Genomic DNA, 21,311 nt, shown 5'->3' with positions numbered 1-21,311 from the left:
GGTCTTGGGGCTAGTGGCCTGATGGTGGGCAGTGAGGCCTCCAGATATCATGGCAGGAAGGTGGCAGCTTGCCCATGTTTCCGGTGGCTGAGCTCCCCTGATGCCCAGGCTGACTCTGCCCTCCACCTTGGGCCTAGGTAGTGATTTCCCAAACCTTGGCACCTGGCAGGCAGGCAGCCATGAGATTGAGGACTCACCCATAAGATCAGAGGTGCCTTTGAAGCCCTAAGCCAAACACAAGTGGGCAGAGAACCTGCCACAGAAGCCACTTGTTGGTCCCATGTGTCCAGGAGCTCCCCCTGGACACCACTGCCACGGGTCCCAGAGCTGCCCTGGCTTCTGCACTGTGGGAAGGCGTGGCCCTACAGAGGGGATAGGGTGGGGACAAGGGGGAAATAGGATACCCAGAGGGTTCCCTCCCCTCTCCAGAGGACATCACAGACCTATGGGAAAGAGAGTCACCCCTTGTCTGGAGTAGCCAGGGGGAGGGAAGGGGCTCTTTCTGGGGATTATTACATTCAGTCCTTAAAGCGACGCAAAGAAGGTGTCATAATTGCCCATTTTACAGAAGAGGAAACCCGGCTCAAGATCCTTCAACTGGCATGTGGCCTTGTGGTTAACTTCTCTGCTGCACCACCTCCACAGCCCTTACTAGGTTATGACAAGGCTGGGGCTGAAGGAAAGAGAAAGGGGGTCTCAAATGCAGGACTTAGAGAAGAGACAGGAGTCACTTCCGCTCCCACCCCCCACTTCCACGATAAACTGTGAACTCCTAAAGCCATGAATGAGATTGATCACCACTCACAGAGTCCAGGGGAGCACCTTCCCCCACGCAAGTCCTGTGTGTGCCCAGCAATGGCACCAGCCCTGTCCTCAGACAGGTGGCAGTAGTGAGAGGTGACAGATACGTTACAAGGCACCTACTCTGGAGATGCAGCATGAGTGCTAGGTGACGTGGAAGGCCAGCCAACCCAGCCTGGGAGAGGGAGAGGTCAGCAAGCTTCCTGGGGTTGCGGGGTGGGGGTGGGGGTGGGGGGAGGGAGGTGATCCTAAAGAAAAAGTAGGAATTAAATTAGAGAGACAAAAGTGATAACCAGTGGTAGAGGCATTATGCCTCTACCAGAGGTAGAACATTATAAGCAGGGACCAGGAAGCCTAAGTCCTTTTGAGGCAGCTGAGAAATGGGGGTGAGGAGGTAGGGCAAGAGGCCAGAGGAGAGGGCTGTGGGTGGTCAGGCCAGAAATCACAGACCCTAAAGGCAGGGCTTGTGAGTTTCCAAGCCTGAGGAACCTGGAACAGCCAGACACCCTCCCACAGTCTCCCCGTGGACATCACTGTGAACCGGACCGGGAACATTCCAGCCTAATCAAAGCTCAGATCGGCAAGTTCCAGAGGCTCTATGCACTGAGGCCAAGGCCAATTTCCCCCCGGGAGTTTGCCTGCTCCTTGCCCAGCCAGGCTGGAGTGGGGGCTCCCAGGTCCTCTGAGATTCCTCCAGACCCTCAGAAGGTTGGAGGCCCGAGTTTTCCCTCTCCAGATTCTGGGGCAACTGGGTAGGGATGGAGGGGAGTGGGGTGGAAATGGAGTCAGAGGCCCCACCTGTATGTAGGAGGAGCTGGAAAATCCTGCCTGAGGAAGAGGACTTTGGAGCGATCAGGTTCTCAGGAGGCCCCTGCTCGGGCTGATATTTCTAGAAAGGGCCCAAAGGCAAGATTTCAGCCTCAACCTGAGCGCAAGCTAGCACTGCTGCCTTCCACCAGCCCAGCCCTGGCCTCCTCTCAGGGGAGACTGGAAGGGAGGACAGACACTAGGATATGGAAGCAACAGCCCCCAGCCCTGGAAATGGGGTGTTGTTTGGCCAACTGGACTGCAGACTCTGTTTTCAGTTAATAATTTTTATTTCATTGTGAAAGCTTCCATTCTTTAATTAACAGTATCATGCTTTTTAAAAAAAAAAAAACAAGAAGACTTTATTTTTTTTAGGTAATCTCTACACTCAACATGGGGCTTGAACTCACAACCCTGAGATCAAGAGTCACATGCTCTACTGACTGGGCCAGCCAGGCACCCCAACAGTGTCATGCTTTTGAGGGCAGCACTTTTCCTAGGAGGGTGGCAGGGTATAGGGACAGGTATCTTAAGTACACTACCTAATGTCACCAATTTCTGCCTGAGATTAAAAAGACAGAGATGCCCCCTTCCTTCCCTCTTTATACATTGGAGAACCTCCTCTATCTCCTCACCCCTCCCTCAGCTCACACCTTCTCCCCTCTCTCTCCCTGGCTCCCGGAACTGGTCTGTGGCATTGGCAAAAGTTAAATACAGAGAATCAGTGAGAAGGAAGACAGATTAGGGTCCCTCAGGAGAAGGGGTCCCCATCTCACCTCACAGGTTGGCCAGGTAAGTAGGGGTGGGATGCTGGGGGTGAGCTTGGGGTGGGTGACTCCCCTTTCCAGAACCTCTGAGCTTTCTGTAACAGGCCCAAGGACCTGGTGTCATCAGCCGACTGTGCAGGGAGGGAACCTCCCCTTGCTGACCTGGCTGACCCCCATCTGGAGGCTGGCCAAACTCTGCAACTCAGTGTGGCCTTGTCTCGGAGCCGTCATCAATGACAGTACCAGCAGCCACAGCAGAGAAGATTGTGTACTGAGGTCTTGCTTGGTGTCTGCACTATGCTTGCGCATTCTTCATTGGTTGTCTTTTTAAATCCTCACATTTAATTTAATGAGCATTTAATTAACCCCAATTTACAGACGAGGCAACTGAGGCTCAGAGGAGTTAAGTGACTTCCCACAGCCTCGTGGTTTATAAGTGACAGTGTCAGGACTCAAACCCAGTCTGACTGACTCCAGAGCCTGTAGAGGGTGGATGAAGCTGGACCAACATTGCTCCTGCCCTACCACGCCAGCTCACCCCCAGGGCATTACTGGGCAATACCTTCAGCACTCTGCAGCCCATCTGACCTCTGCTCATTTTTTTTTTAATGTTTATTTATTTTTGAAAGAGGGCAAAAAGAGAGGGAGACGCAGAATCTGAAGTAGGCTCTAGGCTCTGAGCTGTCAGCACAGAGCCCAACACAGGGCCCAAACTCATGAACCATGACAGGAGCAGAAGTCTGACACTTTACAGACTGAGCCATCAAGGCACCCCTGATCTCCTGCTCATCTTAAGCCCAGTTCTGCCCCAGGGCCTGGCCCACCCTCCCAGAGCTGGGGAAGGAGTAGGATGGGCTCCGGAAGGTTCTACAGCTCCTCCATCCTCAACACCCCCAACCCCTGTAGCTATTTCAAACACTCGTAATGCAAAGATCTTATCTGTCCTAGACTTGTTCATTGTGCTTATAACACACTTGATTCATGTCTCAAAAGTGACGGCTGCTTGGGTATTTCATGGAGAGGGGAGTTGGTGGCAGAGCCAGTGCACTCTGGCACGTGGGACGGGGCCGGAGCTCAGCTTGGCACACTGACGGGGCACAGCCTGGCCAGTGTCGGCGTCACACACACGTCAGAGTAGCCATGGTCACTTTTGTTAGTTGAGATTACTGCACTCGGCCCAGAAAAAGAAAGAAGGGAGGGGGGCAAGCCCAACAGGTCCAAGTGGGTGAGGGAGCAGGCACCACAGACTCCTGGGGGCAGAGTTGACCAGAGATTTGTGGCTCAGGCTGGCAAGAAGGGATGCCAGGGCTCTGGTGATCATCCCCTCCACTGCCCTGGGGGGGGGGGGGTTTCTCTCCCTGCCTCCCCACTGCTTCCTGCTCTTACCCCACATTGCCTGGGGCACCTGAAACCACCTCCCTCACCTCCCAGGAACATAGGCTTTGGAGTCCAAGGAACTTGGGTTTGAATCCTGAGACTCTAAGCAAGTTACTTAACCTCTCCGGACCACAGTAATGCTAATGTTTATTAAGTGCCCACTATGTGCCAGGATAGTTCGTCTACTTACTAAATCCTCAAAACCACCTTATGAGGGTTGGCGCTATTATTATTGCCCCTATGTTATACACAAGGAGACCGAGGTTTAGGTCGAGTAATTTGCCAAAGCTGGTAGCTCGCAGCTCCCCCGATGTGCTGGTGGCTGGTTGGTGTGTGGGGACACTCAGAACCACTGGCTCGGCCCCAGCCCACTTTGCAGAGAGGCTGCAGACCCCCCTGTAGCAGCCAGGGATGCTGAGCCAGGTGAGCAGGCTGCCGGCGTCCCACTTCAGAGGCCTCTCAGACCCTGTGGAAGGTCTTTCCTGCCCACCTCCCTGAAAGGCTCTTCCTCCTTCCTCCGGGATGGGCTGGGGGCCTCACCTGGTGTGGGTGTGTCTCCAGGTGACACAAGGGAAGGGCAGGGGCTCTCAGGAGGAACCTGTGTACTTGGGGTGCATTTGTTTTTAATCTACTCCTTCCAACCACTTGCTTGGCCCAGGGTGGGCCTGATGTTCCACTGGGTGATTGGAGCGGTCCCCAGAAGGGGCTGCTTTAAGGGAGGGGTCTTCTTGGATAGCTCCTTATCCCCATCCTTCAGGTCCTAACCCACCAGTCACTTCCTGAGGGAATGGCTCAGGCCAGGCCCTTGTCCTGTCCCCTTATTGCAGTACTAAGTGTTGCTTTAATCACCATCTCCCCTCCCCTCCAGGACTGAGTGCTTTTTGAGGGCAGAGACAAAATAACTTTGCTCATCACTGCCCCCAGGGCCTGGACCCACCTGACTTCTGCACAGTAAGCCAGAGCCTGCCTGGACCCACAGTGCCCCAGGGAGGCAGAGATGTAGCAAGAGGGTGTCCCCAGTGGTGATTGCAGCAGAGCAGATCTGACCCTGATCTGAGGATAAGACCTGCCATCGGAGGTAGGGACGGGCCCCCATCAGCCTCAACTTCCTGCGCCAGTTCACAGAAGAAACCAAACCAGAACTTACAAGGGACAGGTACCAGTGGAACGGCCCTCTCAGCCTCAGACCCTTCACCTTGGCTGGCACCTGCCTTGAGCACTCGGGCTTTGGCCTCTGTGAAGGTTGCTTCCCCAACAACAGCAACAGCAGCAATAACAGTATTACTGAATATTCACCCAGTGCTTACTGTGTTCCAGGCCCTGTGCCAAGCACCTTCCATGATTATCTCTCAGAATCCCTCTAACAACCTCAGAAGACAGGGGCCGTTTTCATCTTCATTTTACAGGTGAGGAAACTAAAACTCAGAAAGGTTAAGTGATGTTTGCAAAGTTGCCCAGCATGTGAGGGGTGGAGGTGGGATTGTGAAGCCAGAAGTCTTAACCCCCAAATGCCTCCAGGGCATGCCTCTCTAATTTGATAGTCAGGGGCGGGTCCCACCCACTCATTGGGCCCATTCATTCACACGTGAAGTACGTGAGGTACGTTCACACACGCAGAATTGACTGGAACGTGAAGCCCTGTCCCACACCCAGGGCTCAGTAGGGCACTCATTCATATTTATTGAACACCTGCTGTATGCCAGATCCTGTACTAGGTGCCAAGGATACACTGGTGAACAAAAACAGACCCAAACTCTGCTCTCATCGAGCATATATTCTAGTGGAAAAGAATAAAATACGTATCCAATTACAAACTGTGATACAGGCCAAGAAGGAAAACTACAGCTGGTTTTGGGGCAGAACAATATGGGAGGACATCATTGAGACAGGGGAGGAGGCCTTTCGGAGGTAACATTTATACCGTAACATAATCAATCAATCAGCCAATTGATTAATCGAGGCCATAGCGGTGGTCAGTTTCACCTGCTGTGATTTGCACCTGCTGTGATTTGCGTAGTAGACGTTTCCCTCAGCTTTCGTCTCCATCAAGGAAAGGGCTGCAGTTCACGGCCATTTTGCCATTTGCTGAGAGAAGAGCCCTTGAGTTTCCAGACCTTGGTGACCTCAGAATAAAAGGTGAAGGAAAGTATGACCTCACTTAGCTTTTTTGATAAAGCGGGAAGGGCAGGGTCCCCCACATCCCATCAGTAAGTGAGCGGCTGGCCCCCCGCCCGGCCTCCCTCCCTTCCCCGCCCTCGGAAGTGTGGTGCTCTGTCGCCACCTGGTGGACATAACAGACCATGCAGGGGCGGCCAAGCTCCTCCGTCCAGGGTAGGATTCAGATTGTTGAGGCTTCCCTTGGGCGGCGGCTGTGAAAAGGAGGCAGGGGGTTTAGGTGACTTCCTGGCAAGGGGCGGGGAAGAGGAGAAGGACCGAGGGTGGATGGGGAACTGCTGCTTGAGAGTCAACTGACTGGAGATGGACAATGGCCCCATTGTGTCCGGGGCCTTGACCTTGATTTCCTGCCACTCTCATCTCCGGCGTGGCATCACCCGGGTCTGATTGGCCGGGAGTCCACTCCGTGACAGTGGGCGGGCCCCGCGGCTGGAACGCGAGGGCGAGACGCGTGACCGATCCAGTCCCCCCAGGAAGCCCAGGGAAAGCCAACACCTCTCAGAAGTCCTTTCCTCCTCTCTCTGCCCCATGGGGAATGTGGGGGAGCCAGAACCGTGCGCGCTCTCGTTGAAAGGCGTGCTGCCGGGTTGGTTAAGGACTGAGGGCTCTCCTCTCAAAGACCCTGCCCCAAACTAATTATGGGATCCTTGGACACAGTTTGTAGAACCACCCACCCCAACCCCCTTTGTTTTTAAGTGCACATCCATGGATACCATTCCCATTGTAAAAAATCTTAATGCAGTACAAAGCTAAAGTTCTCTCCCTCTGTCACACTCAGCACCCTCCTCAGGTAACTACTGTTGTTTCATGTGTGTCCCTCCTGACTTCATATGACAAATCTGTCTATCATTTAGTGTATGTACTCTCTGGGCCTCACTTTTCTAATCTGAAAATGGGAATGGAAATAATAGAAAAGCTACCTGAGATCATTCTCAGGTGTTTAATTCGGCACCCGGCCCAGGGTCAGTGATTACTGTTACCATCGTTGCCATCTTTCCTGTCAGTATCCTCAGACCTTGGACCCAAATCTGACGTCTAGATAGAAACCTTTTCTCACTCTACAGCCTTCTCCTCCCCCTCCTGCTTCTCCCTTCTAACAAACTGTGATAAAAATCTGTGTTCCCTAATGCCTCTGTGTGTGTGTGTGTGTGTGTGTGTGTGTGTGTAAGCCAGAAAGAGCATCTGGTGTTTTCCGCATGTTCTTCCCTGCCCTTCCCTTCCCTCACCCTCACTCTTCCCCTTGCCTTCCATGTTTGACCTAGATGCAACCCCTCACCCCCACTGCGGGGGGAATATCCCATTCTGTGCCAGAGGAAGAGACTTCCATGGCCCACAAGGTGCTGCTGAACCCACAGTGACTCCACATAAAAGCGGTCCCCTGGGAGTAGGGCTAGTGGCTCAAGAGGGAGGGCACTCTGTGACAGGCCACATGGTAGAGCAGTAAGTACAGGGTCAGCTGGCCGAGCACCCCAGGTTGTGGCCAAGGGCAAGTCCCTTGGCCTCTCTGAGCCTCAGCTATCTCACCTGTGCAATGGGTTCCTAACAACAGCCACCACATTGAGCTGCTGTGAGAATAACGCGGCACCCATAAAGGGACCTGGCACTGAGAAAACTAAATGGTAGTTATTATTATGTTGGAAAACAAAGTGTCATGTTTATTTAGCATTTTATGCTTGCAAAGGGAATTTATAAGTTCTTCCTTCTTTTTAAAAGGAGATAGTCTGTGGAGAAGGAAGTTTGGTTTTGATTTACAAGTCTCCAGAGAAAGGGAAATTCCTTTACCTCCGCTTTTGTTGGAGCAGCCAGTTGTCACTTCCTGGAGCTGTTGCTGGTCTCTCAGATGGCCCACAGAGCTCCCTCCAGCCAGAGAACACCAGAATATGGGACACTGAAGGACCTCCCTGTTCCAGAGGGCACAGCAGGGATAACGTCAAACCCATGTAAGTAAGACAAGGCCAAATCACCCATTCAATGAGCAGCCGTCAGGCAGGTGCTCTGTGCCCAGCCTGTATCACATGGCACTGCACAGCCCAGGGTCCCTGTGACGCAGGGGCTTAATTAGGGTAAAAAAATTACTACACATACTAGCTAATATTTACTCGGTTGTTATTAGATGTCAAGTATGTTATAAGCACAGTGAACAAACGTAGGACAGATAAGATCTTTGCCCTCAAGTAGCTTGTCTTTTAATGGTTTTCACATGATACCCTCCTCTTTTTTTTTTCCTTTGGCATAATTTACACATATTAAAATTTGCCTTTTTTTAGTGTAAAGTTCTGTGAGTTTTGACAAACACAGTCATGTAACCACCATCACAATCAAGGTATAGAATATGTTCATTGCGTCCTGAATGTCCCTCTTGCTCTTTAGTCACCGACCCCTCCCCCCGCATCCCCAGGCACTGGCAGCCACTGATCTGATGGCTATCCTTATAGTTTTGACTTTTCCAAAATCGAATCCTTCAGTAGGTAGTCATTTGAATCTGGCTCCTTTACTTACCACGACGTTGTGATATCTATCCCTATTGTACATTATCAGCAGTTCATGCCTTGTTTTCTGTCTTTCAACTTTTTTATAATTTCTAATTTTATTTATATTTTGAGAGAAAGAGTGAGAGAGAGCAGGGGAGGGGCCGGGAGAGAGGGAGAGAGAGAATCTTAAGCAGGCTCTGCACTGTCAGCACAGAGCATGATGCAGGGCTCCAACTCACGAACCGTGAGAGAGACCATGACCTGGGCTGAAATCAAGAGTCAGAGAGAGGCTTAACTGAATGAGCCACCCATGCGCCCCTCTTTCAACTTTTTTTAACAAAACTTTTCCAATATAAAGTTAAAAGAATAATTTAGTCAATACCTATAAACCCACCACCTAGATTCAATAATTGTTTCCCTTTTGCTGTATTTCAAAATGATGTATATACATAGGCATATATATTGGCTGAACCATTTGAAAGTACTTCTAGAACTTCAACACAGGGCTTCTGGGTGGTTCAATTGTTAAGCATCTGACTTCAGCTCAGGTCATGATCTCACAGTTGGTGAGTTTGCATCCTACATCAGGTGGGTTCAAGGCCCTGCTTTGGGTGAGGGCAAGACCCTCTTCAGGTAAAACATGAGCCCTGGGTGAGCACTGCCTCTCTCTCTCTCTCTCTCTCTCTCTGCCCTTTGTGGGATTCTCTTTCTTTCTGCCTCTTACTTACTTGTGCCCTCTCTCTCTCTCTTTCTCTCAAAATAAATACATAAGTAAATAAAAATAAATCCTCAACATCTATTACCTAGGAAGGAGGACATCTGATAAGCATGTCATACAAGGAAGTTGACAACAATTCCCAAGTGTCATCTGCTACCCATCCATTTGCAAATGTCCCCTATTTAAAAAAAAAAAAAAAAAAAAGTAGGGGCGCCTGGGTGGCGCAGTCGGTTAAGCGTCCGACTTCAGCCAGGTCACGATCTCGCGGTCCGTGAGTTTGAGCCCCGCGTCAGGCTCTGGGCTGATGGCTCGGAGCCTGGAGCCTGTTTCCGATTCTGTGTCTCCCTCTCTCTCTGCCCCTCCCCCGTTCATGCTCTGTCTCTCTCTGTCCCAAAAATAAATTAAAAATGTTGAAAAATAAAAAATAAAAAAAAAAAGTCTTTGTAACTTTTTACCTGGCAGAGTTTTGTTTCTAAATTTTTAGTTTTGAAGACATTATAGACTTACAGGAAGATGTAGAAAGTTAAGAGATCCATCCATTGGATAGCCTCCTACAATGGGTGGCATCTCATATAGAGCTGTTGGAAAATATCCAAACCAGGACATTGACGTTGGTACATTATTGCTAATTAGACTGTAGACCTGATTCATTTTCACCATTTATAACCTGCACTCATTTGTGTGTATGGACGTGTGCATAGCTCTATGCACTTAAGTCCCTTGTACAGATCTGCATCTCCACCACCACAGTCAAGGGGTGGACTGCTACCTCGCCACAGAAGGACTCTCTGGTGCTGCCTCTCTGTATGTACCCGCTCTCGCTACTTGCCTCCCTGTCCCCAGGTCACCGTGATCTGTTCTCCAACTCTATAGTCTTGTTGTTTTGAGACTATTATATACGTGAAATTACACAGTATGCAACCTTTTGAGATTGAACTTTTTTTCACTAAGCAGAATGCCCTTGAGGTCCTTCTAGGTTGTCTTGTGTGTTATCAACAGTTCATTTGCTTTAATGGCTGAGTAATATTCTCACACAGATGTACCACACTGTAGCCTCCAGTTGAAGGACGTGTGAATTCTTTCCAATTTTGGCGATTATGTAAATAAAGTCACAGGCATTTGTGCACAGCTTTGCATGTGAACGTAAGGTTCATTTCATTTGGCGGCATCGCTGGGTTGCACAGTCAAGTGTAAGTTTATCTTTATGTGAACTGGCCAACTCTTCCGCAAACTGGCCGCACCGTTTTGCATTCCCAGCAGCTTGTGTGAGAGTTGCCATTGCTCTGCATCTTGCCAGCACTAGTCGTTAGCACTTCATTTTTTCTTTTTAATTCTAGCCATTCTAATATATGTGTAATGGTATCCCACATAACTTTTTAAAACTTTTTTTTTAACATTTATTCATTTTTGAGAGACAGAGAGAGACAGAGCATGAGCAGAGGAGGGCCAGAGAGAGAGGGAGACACAGAATCCAAAGCAGGCTCCAGGCTCTGAGCTGTCAGCACAGAGCCCGATGTGGGGCTTGAACTCACCAACCATGAGATCATGACCTGAGCTAAAGTCAGATGCTTAACCAACTGAGCCACTCAGGCACCCCACATACCTTTTTTAAAATATTTATTTATTTGGGGGAGAGCGCAAGTGGGGGAGGCATAGAAAGAGGAGAACAGAGGATCTGAAGCATGCTCTGTGCTGACAGGCTGACAGCAGTGAGCCCGATGTGGGTCTCGAACAAACAAACCGTGAGATCATGACCTGAGCTGAAGTGGGACGTTCAAACAACTGAGCCACCCAGGTGTTCCCCACATAGCTTTTATATTATACATAAGCCCGAGTTATAACTGTTCTGCAAACCCTCCAGTGGCTTCCCATCAGAGTCAGAATAAAATTCAAACTCGTATCTAAGGCCTGCCAGACCCTCTTCCCCATCTTACAGGCTTTGCCCCTCGCTCTGCTCCAGCCCCAGTGAGCTGACCTCCCATGTTTCTCCACCACAAGGTTTTTCACTTGTGGTTCCATATGCCTAGAATGTTTTTGCCTAGGTATCCACCTGGCTCATTCTCTGTCACATCAACTTCTCTGAGAAACTTCCTGGTGGTCAAATTGAGCCATATCCCCACCCTCCTCTTCATAATTCTCTTACCCTGTTTAATTTTTCTTCATAGCGCTTACCTCTTCTTGATATAATATATGTCAGTCACTGAATCGGTTGCTGTCTGTCTCCCCCATAAGGACAGGGATTGGCTCTCAATGACTATCTCCACTGCTCAACACAATGCTTGGCACAGAGGAGACACTCGATAAATACTTGTTGAATGAGCGTGTATCAGAAACCTCTGGTGACCCTCTTCTCATCCTTCTGACCCACCTTTTACTCATCTGGCATCCTGGCAACCAGCTTGGAGCAGGTAGAAGCCCCTGGGCTTAGCTGCCCCCCACAGCTCTTGCCTTCTGCCCACGGCAAGCACCGGGGCCTGCAAGTGTGAGGAGGTTAGGGGCTGGAGTTAGCAGATAGAGGCTCCGTTCTCTGATACTCAGTGGAAGTTTTGAAGTGCACTCAGCAGGTCCCAGCGGACAGAGCCCCGGTTGCCCACAGCAGTGACCAGCTCCATAGCACACATGTCCTGGCTTTCTTTCCTTCTCATCCACTGTCCCACTCCACTGCTTCTAGAATCAGTGCTCCCTAGAGCAGTGCTCCACTGCTCCCTAGAATCAAGTCCCTAGAGGTGACTTGCAAGCAAGTCCTTCTTCTGCTTCCTCTACCTGCAAGGAGGTAGCAGGAGTGGAAAAGAGCCCAGATTAAATTAAAACAAATATATGGAGCTTATAGTCTAGTGGGAGAGACAAATGAGAATTTGAAAAAGAAAACAAAATTTAAATACCTACAGGTGAAGGGATAGATTTTTCAACAAATGGTACCGGAATAACGGAATATCCAACTGGAAAACAGTGGATCTCAATCCTTACTTCCCAACATACTTGAAATACATCCAAGAACTAAAGATTTAATAAAGAAAAACTATACAACTTCCAGAAGAAAGCAGAGGTGAAAATCTACATGACCTTGGGATAGGCAGAGTTTTCTTAGATCACAGGTAGAACCAATCATAAAAAAGGGAGGAGAGACAGCATGATATGTCACAGAGTGGAAAAGAGTTTTGCAATTCATATTTTTGACAATAATCTCCATCTACAACATACAGAGAAATATGTAAATAAAAAGAAAGCAAACAACCAAATTAAAATACGGCAGAAGATTTTTGAAAATACTTTAAAGGAAGATATACAAATATTCATAAGCACTTGAAAAATTTGTTCAGTGTTATTAGCCATTAGGGAAATATAAATTAAAACCATAATGAGATGACACCATACACCCATTAGAATGGCTAAAATTGAAAACACTGGTAATAAGTGTTGACAAGGATGTGGACCAACTGGAATTCTCACACACTGCTGATAAGAGTGTGAAATGGAAAAACACTTTGGAAAAAAGGTTGGCAGTATCTTATAAAATTAAACATACACTTACCATCTTATAGTTCTCCATCATATATCCAATGTAGTTATTTACCCGAAGGTAATAAAAATGGATGTCTACACAAAGACTTGCATGCAAATTGTCAAAATAGCTTTATTCATAATAGCCCCAAACTGGAAATGGCCCGGGTGTCCATCAACAGGCCAATAGATATATTGTGGAATATTCATACTCAGGAATAAAGACACAAATACTGACAAGTGCTACAACATGACTAAACCTCCAAAACATTATGCTGACTGAAAGAAGCCAGACAGAAGAGTACAACCTTGTGATTACATTTTTTTAAATTTTTTTTAATGTTTTTATTTATTTTTGAGACAGAGAGAGACAGAGCATGAACGGGGGAGGGTCAGAGAGAGAGGGAGACACAGAATCCGAAACAGGCTCCAGGCTCTGAGCGGTCAGCACAGAGCCCGACGCGAGGCTCGAACTCACGGATCGCGAGATCGTGACCTGAGTGGAAGTCGGACACTCAACCGACTGAGCCCCCCCAGATGCCCCAATAAGGCTGATTTTAAACAAGAAGTAGTGATAGCTTGTGATAAGTGTTCCAGAGGGAAGATATTATGGTATTATAAGAGAGGAAAATGGGGAAGAAAGACTACTTCTGATGGCTGGGCAAGGAAGTTCTCTTCAGGAGGTGATACTAGAGCAGAGATCTCAATGTTAAGATGGAGACACCCAGGGAAAGATCTAGGGGAGGGCACTCGAGGAAAAGGTCACCTCGGGAATAAAGACCCAGAATCAGGAAGGAGTTTGGTGCTCTTGGCCACAGTCCCCAGGCCAGTGTGACTGGGTGAAGTGGGTGGGGCAAGAGTGCAAGGAGACTGGGTGGAGAGGTGGGCAGGAGCCTGATCCTGAAGGACTTTATCAGCCCTGATAAAGGTTTGGAATTTGAAATGGATAAAATGCACATGGTCTAGTGGGGCAGAAACACAGAAGCAACTAAAAGCAATACAGGGTTATGGGTGATATATTTGGGGTGTGTACAGAAATAAAGGAGGGAGTAGTCAGAACTGGGAACCTGGGAACATCTGGGAAGGCGTCCCAGAGGAGGTGACATTTCAGTTGAGGTTTAAAGAAGAGTAGCAGAGGGGAAAGGATATTGCAGGGGAGGGAACTATGTGCATAGAAATCCAGAGGTGGACAGCCCCATGGAACATTCAAGACCTGAGCATAATGTAAGTTTAGTTGGAGTTTTCCCTGTAGGAATAGAAGTGGCAGGAGATCTGAGGTTGTAGGGAGAGGGGCTTTTGAGTCCTGCAGAGGATGGAAAACCCCTAAAGAATTTTAAGTAAGGGAGTATTAGGGCCAGGTTTACATTTCTTTAAGAGTTTATGAAACGTTTTTTAATGTTTTTTTTTTTTTTTTTTTTTTTTTTTTTTTTTTTTGGGACAGAGAGAGACAGACAGAGCATGAACGGGGGAGGGGCAGAGAGAGGGAGACACAGAATGGGAAACAGGCTCCAGGCTCCGAGCCATCAGCCCAGAGCCCGACGCGGGGCTCGAACTCACGGACCGCGAGATCGTGACCTGGCTGAAGTCGGACGCTTAACCGACTGCGCCACCCAGGCGCCCCATGAAACGTTTTTTAAAGTTGAGTGGGGGTAGAGAGAAAGGGAGAGAGAGAGAATCCTAAGCAGGCTCCGCACATCAGTGCGAAGCCCAGTACAGGGTTTGAACCCACAGACTGTGAGATCATGACATGGCCTCAGCTGAGATCAGGGGTCTGAGCCACCCAGGCACCCCCAGTTTTACATATCAGATCAAGACGTCCAGAATGGGCAGGCTTGGAAAGCAAGACCACTCTTTCTGGAGTGAGATCAAGGGAAGGCCTGAACAGGAGCAGGTGGTAAAAGGCGAAGGGCCACACTCCGCTACGAGGTGACTGAGCCTGTCCTGAAGCTGGGAGACTTCCTGGTTTCTGGCTTCGAGGACTGGCTTCCCTGGGGGACGATGATCTGGTTAAGTAGGACAGATCAGGAGAAACAGGTTGAGGAAAAGATCTGCAGTTTGAGGCGCCAGAGGGTCCTAAATGCTAACTTTGATGTGTGCCTGCTCCCTCGGAGGGCTTGTCACTTGAAGATGCCTAGGCCCTGGCCCCAGTGAGTCAGAAGCAGTGGGTCTAGAATGGAGCCCAGGAATGTGTATGTGTACAAAGTGCCAAGTGCCACACCCAGTCTGATGCTGGTAGACTTCATGCCTACAGAGCTGCCATTTTGGCCTCTCCAGGTGCCTGGGGCAGGAGGCAGGACAAGCACATTCTCATCTGGACTTTGGCCAAAGCAGTTCAGAAATTCAGGCAAAGGTGACATCTAAAAGAAGGCTCTGGATGTAATGGGATCAAAGGTAGCTTGTTCTCTTCGTTGCTGCAACTGAAGAATTACAATAAAGTGGCCCTGGTCATCATGTGTAACTCCTGATTATGTGTCCAAGATGCCTCAGAAACTAGCGGTCAGGCCAAGACTGAGCCTATGTGTGCGTATGTACCCTCTCCTAGGTTGTGGATGGCAGGGCATGACGGGGATTCATGGAGTCCATGGTGAAGTCTGTGTGAGTTCTGTGCAAAGAGAGCAGCTTTTACTGTGTGCACCCACCAACCTTCACTACAGCTTGATGTGCTCAGTCCTGTTATTATTTCCATTTTACAGATGAGAAAACTGAGACCTGAAAAGGTTTAGTAAATTGTTCTGGGTCCCAAGGCCAGGATGCTGATGAACCAGGGCTGGAAGACAGGTCTCTGGACCCTCCTAATCATAGCATTGCCCTCGCCTCCACAAGTGGGAAAAGTCACTTCATTTCCTTTAATTTTTTAAAAAAAAATTTTTAACATATATTTATTTTTGAGAGAGAGAGAGACGCAGAATGTGAGCATGGGAGAGGCAGAGGGGGGCAGGGGGAGACAAAGAATCTGAAACAGGCTCCAGGCTCTGAGCTGTCAGCACAGGGCCCCACACGGGGCTCAAACCCACAAACCAGGAGATCATGACCTGAGCTAAAGTTGGACACTTAACCGACCGAGCCACGCAGGCGCCCCAGGTCACTTCATTCCTTAATCTTAAATGATCTTCCAAGCAAGGGAGCAAGGCAGAGTACAAGTTTTCTCTGTCTCATCCTGTTCAGAAAGTATCTAGGCCTTTACTTTAAAAGGCTCCCAGGGCCCAGAGGAGCTGGGATTGAAAGCCTCATGGTACAGACGGAGGTATGAGGTCCCAGCCAGGAGCACTTGCCTGATCTTCTAAGGTTCTCACGGCAGTGCCACATGCTTCCAGCAACAGAAGGAGGCGGCAGCAGCAAATCTGTCCCCAGTGCACCACAGTACTGTTTGGCTATGATGAAATACTCATGGCATATGGCTGCAAAGTTACTATCTTGAGAGCGGGCAGAAATGGGATTTTTCATGTGCCAGATTTCACTCCCTCTCTGAAACAATTCTTGTAGTAAACAGAGGTTTTCTGATCTTGTTAAGATCTGGAGGATGGGAATTCCTTTACACTTTTTAAGTAAAACTATTGTCTTAGAGAATTTCATTCTATGGATGGTGCAAATATTTTTTAAACGTTTGAAGCTCTTCTGTGCTCCCTCCCGCCCCCCTGAAAGCCAGGACAGGAAGAGAAGCTGCCACCAACTCTGTTGTAGCCCCAGACCACCCGGTGATGAGAACTCCCAGTGTCCCCTGCCTATCAACCCTTGGCAAATGGGGTGGACAAGAGGAAAGGCTTGCTGAGCGTGGGAGGCCACAGGGTGGAGGAGGCGAGGAAGGGCCAGGAAGCGAGTAGAATGTGACTTTTAGGAGGAGAATTATTTTGAACCATGTCTTGTGTGCTGACAGCATAATGATCATTATTAGGACCTCAGATGTAACACGAAGCCCGCCCTGAAGTTAAATTTTCCCTTTCAGATAAGCGTGGCCTGTCAACCCACCACAGGATGGTTCTATGCCAACCTCCTCCACATGGTGGGGGAGGGGGGAGGTTGGAATGTTCCAGCTGCTTCCTCACTCTTACCTTTCATTAAGGACTTTGTTTTTTTTAGTAAACAAGGCGCCGTTTTTCTACCTTAGTCTTCTAAAATCAACCTGAGAAATACTTTGTGCAAGGATCACAGCTGTTTTTGCACCTTTCTGCCCACATTTAGTTTCGGAGCTGCTATCTGGACTCTTACCTCCCCAGAGACCCTCCTGGACACAGTGTGACCTCTAGTGGAGGGACAGACCCAGGGCCTGAATTACACCCAGACAGATTGTTTCTGGTTTTCACAGTATTTTAAAAATTAGTTTTCACATCAAAATCCTGTTTGCTGGCTCCTCTTGAAAAATCAGAAAACCTAGCTATGGTGGGCCACATTTCCCTGTGACACGTGGCTGGAGCTGCATAATAGTGGCTCCCTTTGCACAGAGGTTGTTCTCCAGTTTGCCATAGTCCCCACCACTCTCCATCATCCCCCCCATCCACACCCTAAGAGAGGGTAGTGGTTAAAAGGCAAATATGGAGATACGAGTTTCAGTCTTGACCCTACCACTTACTTTCCATGGCCCCTTGAGTAGGTGTCTGCATCTCTCTGATGCCTGTTTTTAATCCCTAGGAAGAAGAGAGTAATGCATTTAAGGTATGAAGAGCAGAGACAGAAAGTCTAGGCTAGAGGAGGTACTCACTGAGACTTTGCCAGGTTTGTTTGTTGGCGTCTATTTCCTGTCAATAACAGAGGCCACTGGAAGATGTATACAAATGGACACACCTATTACAAACGCGAGCTTCATATATGCAAGCATTCTCTAAATTTGTTTTGTTTATTCCTGCATCCCCAGAGCTTAGGATAGTCCCTGGCACATGGTAGACACTTAGCAAATGCACTAAATGAATATGTGGGTTTATGTTGCCCTGAGTTTTCATGCTTCATATGTCATGACCTAAATTATTATTAGCAGTCCATTTTATATGTATAAATGCAAATGGACACATAGGTTGGCATATTTCAGGGCTTTTCTTCAGAGCCATTGATGGGAACTTTATTGCAGTAATCCCCTGAGTCACCATCTAGGAGAAAAATGTGTTTTCCTCCAGGACTGGGATCCCAAGATCATTGTCCGATACCAGGTCACTTGAGGAATCAGTGTTCCAAAAAGTCACAATTAAAAATGCACACATTTATGTGATACTTCTTGAGAACTTGAGGTACTGTACCAACATTTAAAGCATTAAGTGCTCCCTGGAGCACTTTCCTCAGAAACAATACTTCAGAGAGGAGAGTGCACTTAGCTAAAACCAATGGCAGGTTCTTTTTATTTTTATTTTTATTTTTTTTAATTTTTTTTTTTTTACGTTTATTTTTGAGACAGAGAGAGAGAGAGAGAGAGAGAGAGAGCATGAACGGGGGAGGGGCAGACAGAGAGGGAGACACAGAATCAGAAGCAGGCTCCAGGCTCTGAGCCATCAGCCCAGAGCCTGACACGGGGCTCGAACTCACGGTCTGTGAGATCATGACCTGAGCTGAAGTCAGACGCTTAACCGACCAAGCCACCCAGGCGCCCCTCAATGGCAGGTTCTATGCCATGTCTCAACAAGGCTAAAACCTCTGAGTGCTGGAATTTGCTCCCCATCGGATGCAACCTTCCCGGAAATACAGAAGATGGGTTGACTACCAACTGGATTCAATGTTAGTTTATTGGACTGTTGTATTACTTTTGTCTACAGGAGCCTTTCATAAGCTTGTGGCTTGGGTATTTGTGGCCTGTAGGGGTCAGCTGTGTTTTTTGTCTGCTTGGCATCCATGCTTCCTAGTTTTGGTAACTAAACTTCAATTTTCCTAGGGAAGCCATTGTTTGCACACTTTCAACTGTGGAATTGGGTGGTGGCTAACGCCACCCCCAGCTCCAGAGGAGAGCATGGAAGTAGCCAAGGTATCACATCCCTTGGCTCCAGCCACACGTTCAAAAAAAAGCAAGTTACCCAAAGCCAGTGCAAACACTAAGACTCCAATGTGTGTGGGAGAGGGGGGATGGAGGGGGAGGGGGCAGGGCACACCTGGGGGGTTGCAGTCGGTTAAGCCTCTGACTCTTGATTTCAGCTCAGGTCATGATCTCATGGTAGTGGGATTGAGCATGAGGCTCTGTGCTGAGCATGGAGCCTGCTTAGGACTCTCTCTCTCTCTCTCTCTCTCTCTCTCTCTCTCTCTCTCCCCGCCCCCCCCCCCCCCCGCTCGGGCCCTCCCCTGTGTGCACACACACTCTCAAGATAAATAAAAAAACATTAAAAAAACCCCAAAAACTCCAAACTGGAGCTTTTCTTAAGACTATTGGGAAAGAGGGGCACCTGGGTGGCTTAGTTGGTTAAGAGTCTGACTCTTTGTTTCGACTTAGGTCATGATTTCACAGTTTGTGAGATTGAGCCCCACATCCAGCTATGTGCTGATAGCACAGAGTCTGCTTGGGATTCTCTCTCTCCTTTGCTCTCTGCCCCTCCCCTGCTCTCTCTCTCTCAAAATAAATAAATAAACTTTTTAACGTTTATTTATTTTTGAGACAGAGAGAGACAGAGCATGAACAGGGGAGGAGCAGAGAGAGAGGGAGACACAGAATCCGAAACAGGCTCCAGGCTCTGAGCTGTCAGCACAGAGCCCGACGCGGGACTCGAACCCACGGACCGTGAGATCATGACCTGAGCCGAAGTCGGACGCTTAACTGACCAAGCCACCCAGGCGCCCCATAAACTTTTCAAAAAAATTAAAAAAAAAAAAGACTATTGGGAAAGGTAATCCTTTTTGCTTGCTGGGACTTTTTGCTGTGAGAATACAATTCTGACCCTGCCAGAGGCACTGCTGGAGAATGTAGAGAGACAGAGCAAGAGATGAGATTCCTTGGGACAGTGGTGACAGTGTTTGAATGCTTGGATCCAGCTTTACCTGAAGCTCAGATTCACCTCTGGATTTTTGGTTTCCTGAGCCGATAAATAAAATCTCTCTCCTTTTTTTTTTTTTTTTGAGAGAGAGAGAAGGTGCAAGTGAGTGAGGGGCAGAGAGAGAGAGAGAGAGAGAGAGAGAGAGGGAAAAAGATATATAGAGAAGAAGCGGGGCTCATGTTTACCTGAAGAGGGGCTTGAGCTCACCGGAAGTGTGACTGAAACTCATGAACAGTGAAATCATGACCTGAGCCGAATCTGAGTCAGATGCTTTAACAATTGAGCCACCTAGGCACCCTCCCTCTCCTTCTTTCTTAAAACAATTTGAATAGCATTTTAGTCAATTGCAATGGAGATATTCCTGAATAACAAATTAGAATTTGAAAATGTAGGTCAGAAAAGGAGACAAAAAAGTGTGAGACCCATTGCTCAGATAAAAACCAAAAACCATGATCCATGGCCAGAAGCAAACTGATGAGTTTGCCTCTTTTTCCTTGACATGGACCTCAAATTCCATTAGACTCTGGCAGAGCAGTGAGCTAAGAAACAGTAGAAGAAGAATAATTTTTTTCTCATTTCTTTAATACCCTGACACACACACACACAAAGAATCTGGTCATCTTGTGCTGGATTTTGTGCTTGTGCTGGCCACATTCACTGGCTTTCCTTTCACATGTGTTCATTTGTCTGCTCCCATAATGGGAAGACATTGAAATAAACCAGAGGCCAGGTCTTAGTGGACTTTTCCAGTGTTTTAAAACTCTCTGAACTTGGGGCGCCTGGGTGGCTCAGTCGGTTAAGCATCCAACTTTTGCTTTCGGCTCAGGTCATGATCACAGGCTCAGGTCATTATCTCACGGTTTATGAGCATTCCTTAGGATGCTCTCTCTCCCTCTCTCTCTGCCCCTCCCCCACTCACACTCTCTCTGTCCCTCTGAAAACATAAATGAACGTTAAAAAAAAAAAACCTCTTTGTTCTTGACGTAGAGGAATCCCACTAGCATTTGCCATTAAGCCTGTGAGCTCTAGAAAGATGTCATTCAGCTTGCACAGCATGTAGAGAAGTTTGTTTCATAGAGTTACTGAGCGCTTCTGCATGCCAGGCTCCAACTTCCACAAATCCATGAGCTATTGGCGGCAGGCTTTCTCTTTTTGAGAAAGCCTTGTTTCCAGTCCTCGGTCAGCTCTTCTTTACCCTTTGCGGCTGCATCTTTGCCGTGGTTGCCCTTTACCTTCTGACCAGCCTGAATTTTGCTGCCCAATGACTCTTTACAAAAGACTGCATCCCATCCCCATTTCCTGCTTCAAGGAGCTCCAGTGGCTCCCTGTAGTTTTCATTTTGAATGTATACTCTTCTTCTTGGCCTTGGATAAAGCTAATACCAAGAATAAAAGCTAACCACTTGGAGCATTTACTGCATGTTGGGCACTGTGCTACGGTTTCACATGCATTATCTCACTTAATTCTCAAAATGATGCTATGGTTATTAATGTTATCCCTATTTTTTCCCAGATGAGGAAACTGATACACAGAGAGGTTGAGTAACTTGCTTAAGTCACATGAACAGTAAGTGATGGAGTCCAAATGCAACCTGTCACTCCAGCTCCAAAGCCCATGTTCCTACCAGAAGATTCTGCTATCTCCAAGGCTCTTCCACAATCTGCTCTGTCTCTACCTTACTTCTCACAACTCTACCATTTCCTTGGTCTACTTAGGCTGGTCTTACAGTTGTGCCCACTGTTCTGTGATTTTGTTG

The 21,311-nt window shown here is 48.2% G+C and overlaps 1 protein-coding gene and 1 long non-coding RNA gene across 3 annotated transcripts in view; one reads left to right on the top strand and one right to left on the bottom strand.

The window, feature by feature from the left end:
* Nucleotides 1-5,371: 5,371 nt before the first annotated feature.
* LOC131514628 (uncharacterized) lies at nucleotides 5,372-6,362 on the bottom strand. The gene is made up of 2 exons (XR_009263176.1): nucleotides 6,052-6,362; nucleotides 5,372-5,875 (listed from the first exon to the last, which is right to left on the bottom strand). It is a non-coding gene; the product is annotated as an uncharacterized LOC131514628 (long non-coding RNA).
* Nucleotides 6,363-7,690: 1,328 nt separating this feature from the next.
* CYSTM1 (cysteine rich transmembrane module containing 1) overlaps nucleotides 7,691-21,311 on the top strand; it is a 78,271-nt gene continuing 64,650 nt past the window's right edge. Inside the window, exon 1 of one of the 2 annotated variants that reach the window (XM_058734776.1) lies at nucleotides 7,691-7,867. In XM_058734776.1, coding sequence (XP_058590759.1) covers nucleotides 7,768-7,867 — 100 coding nt within the window. In that variant the 5' untranslated portion in view covers nucleotides 7,691-7,767. The remainder of the gene's footprint in view (nucleotides 7,868-21,311) is intronic. The other variant, XM_058734783.1, reaches the window with a different exon arrangement.

This window comes from Neofelis nebulosa, chromosome 1, assembly GCF_028018385.1.
Source record: "Neofelis nebulosa isolate mNeoNeb1 chromosome 1, mNeoNeb1.pri, whole genome shotgun sequence".
In the NCBI taxonomy this organism is placed as follows: domain Eukaryota; kingdom Metazoa; phylum Chordata; class Mammalia; order Carnivora; family Felidae; genus Neofelis; species Neofelis nebulosa.
The sequence above is the reverse complement of the archived record's forward strand: the minus strand, read 5'-3'. Positions and strand labels throughout refer to the sequence as shown.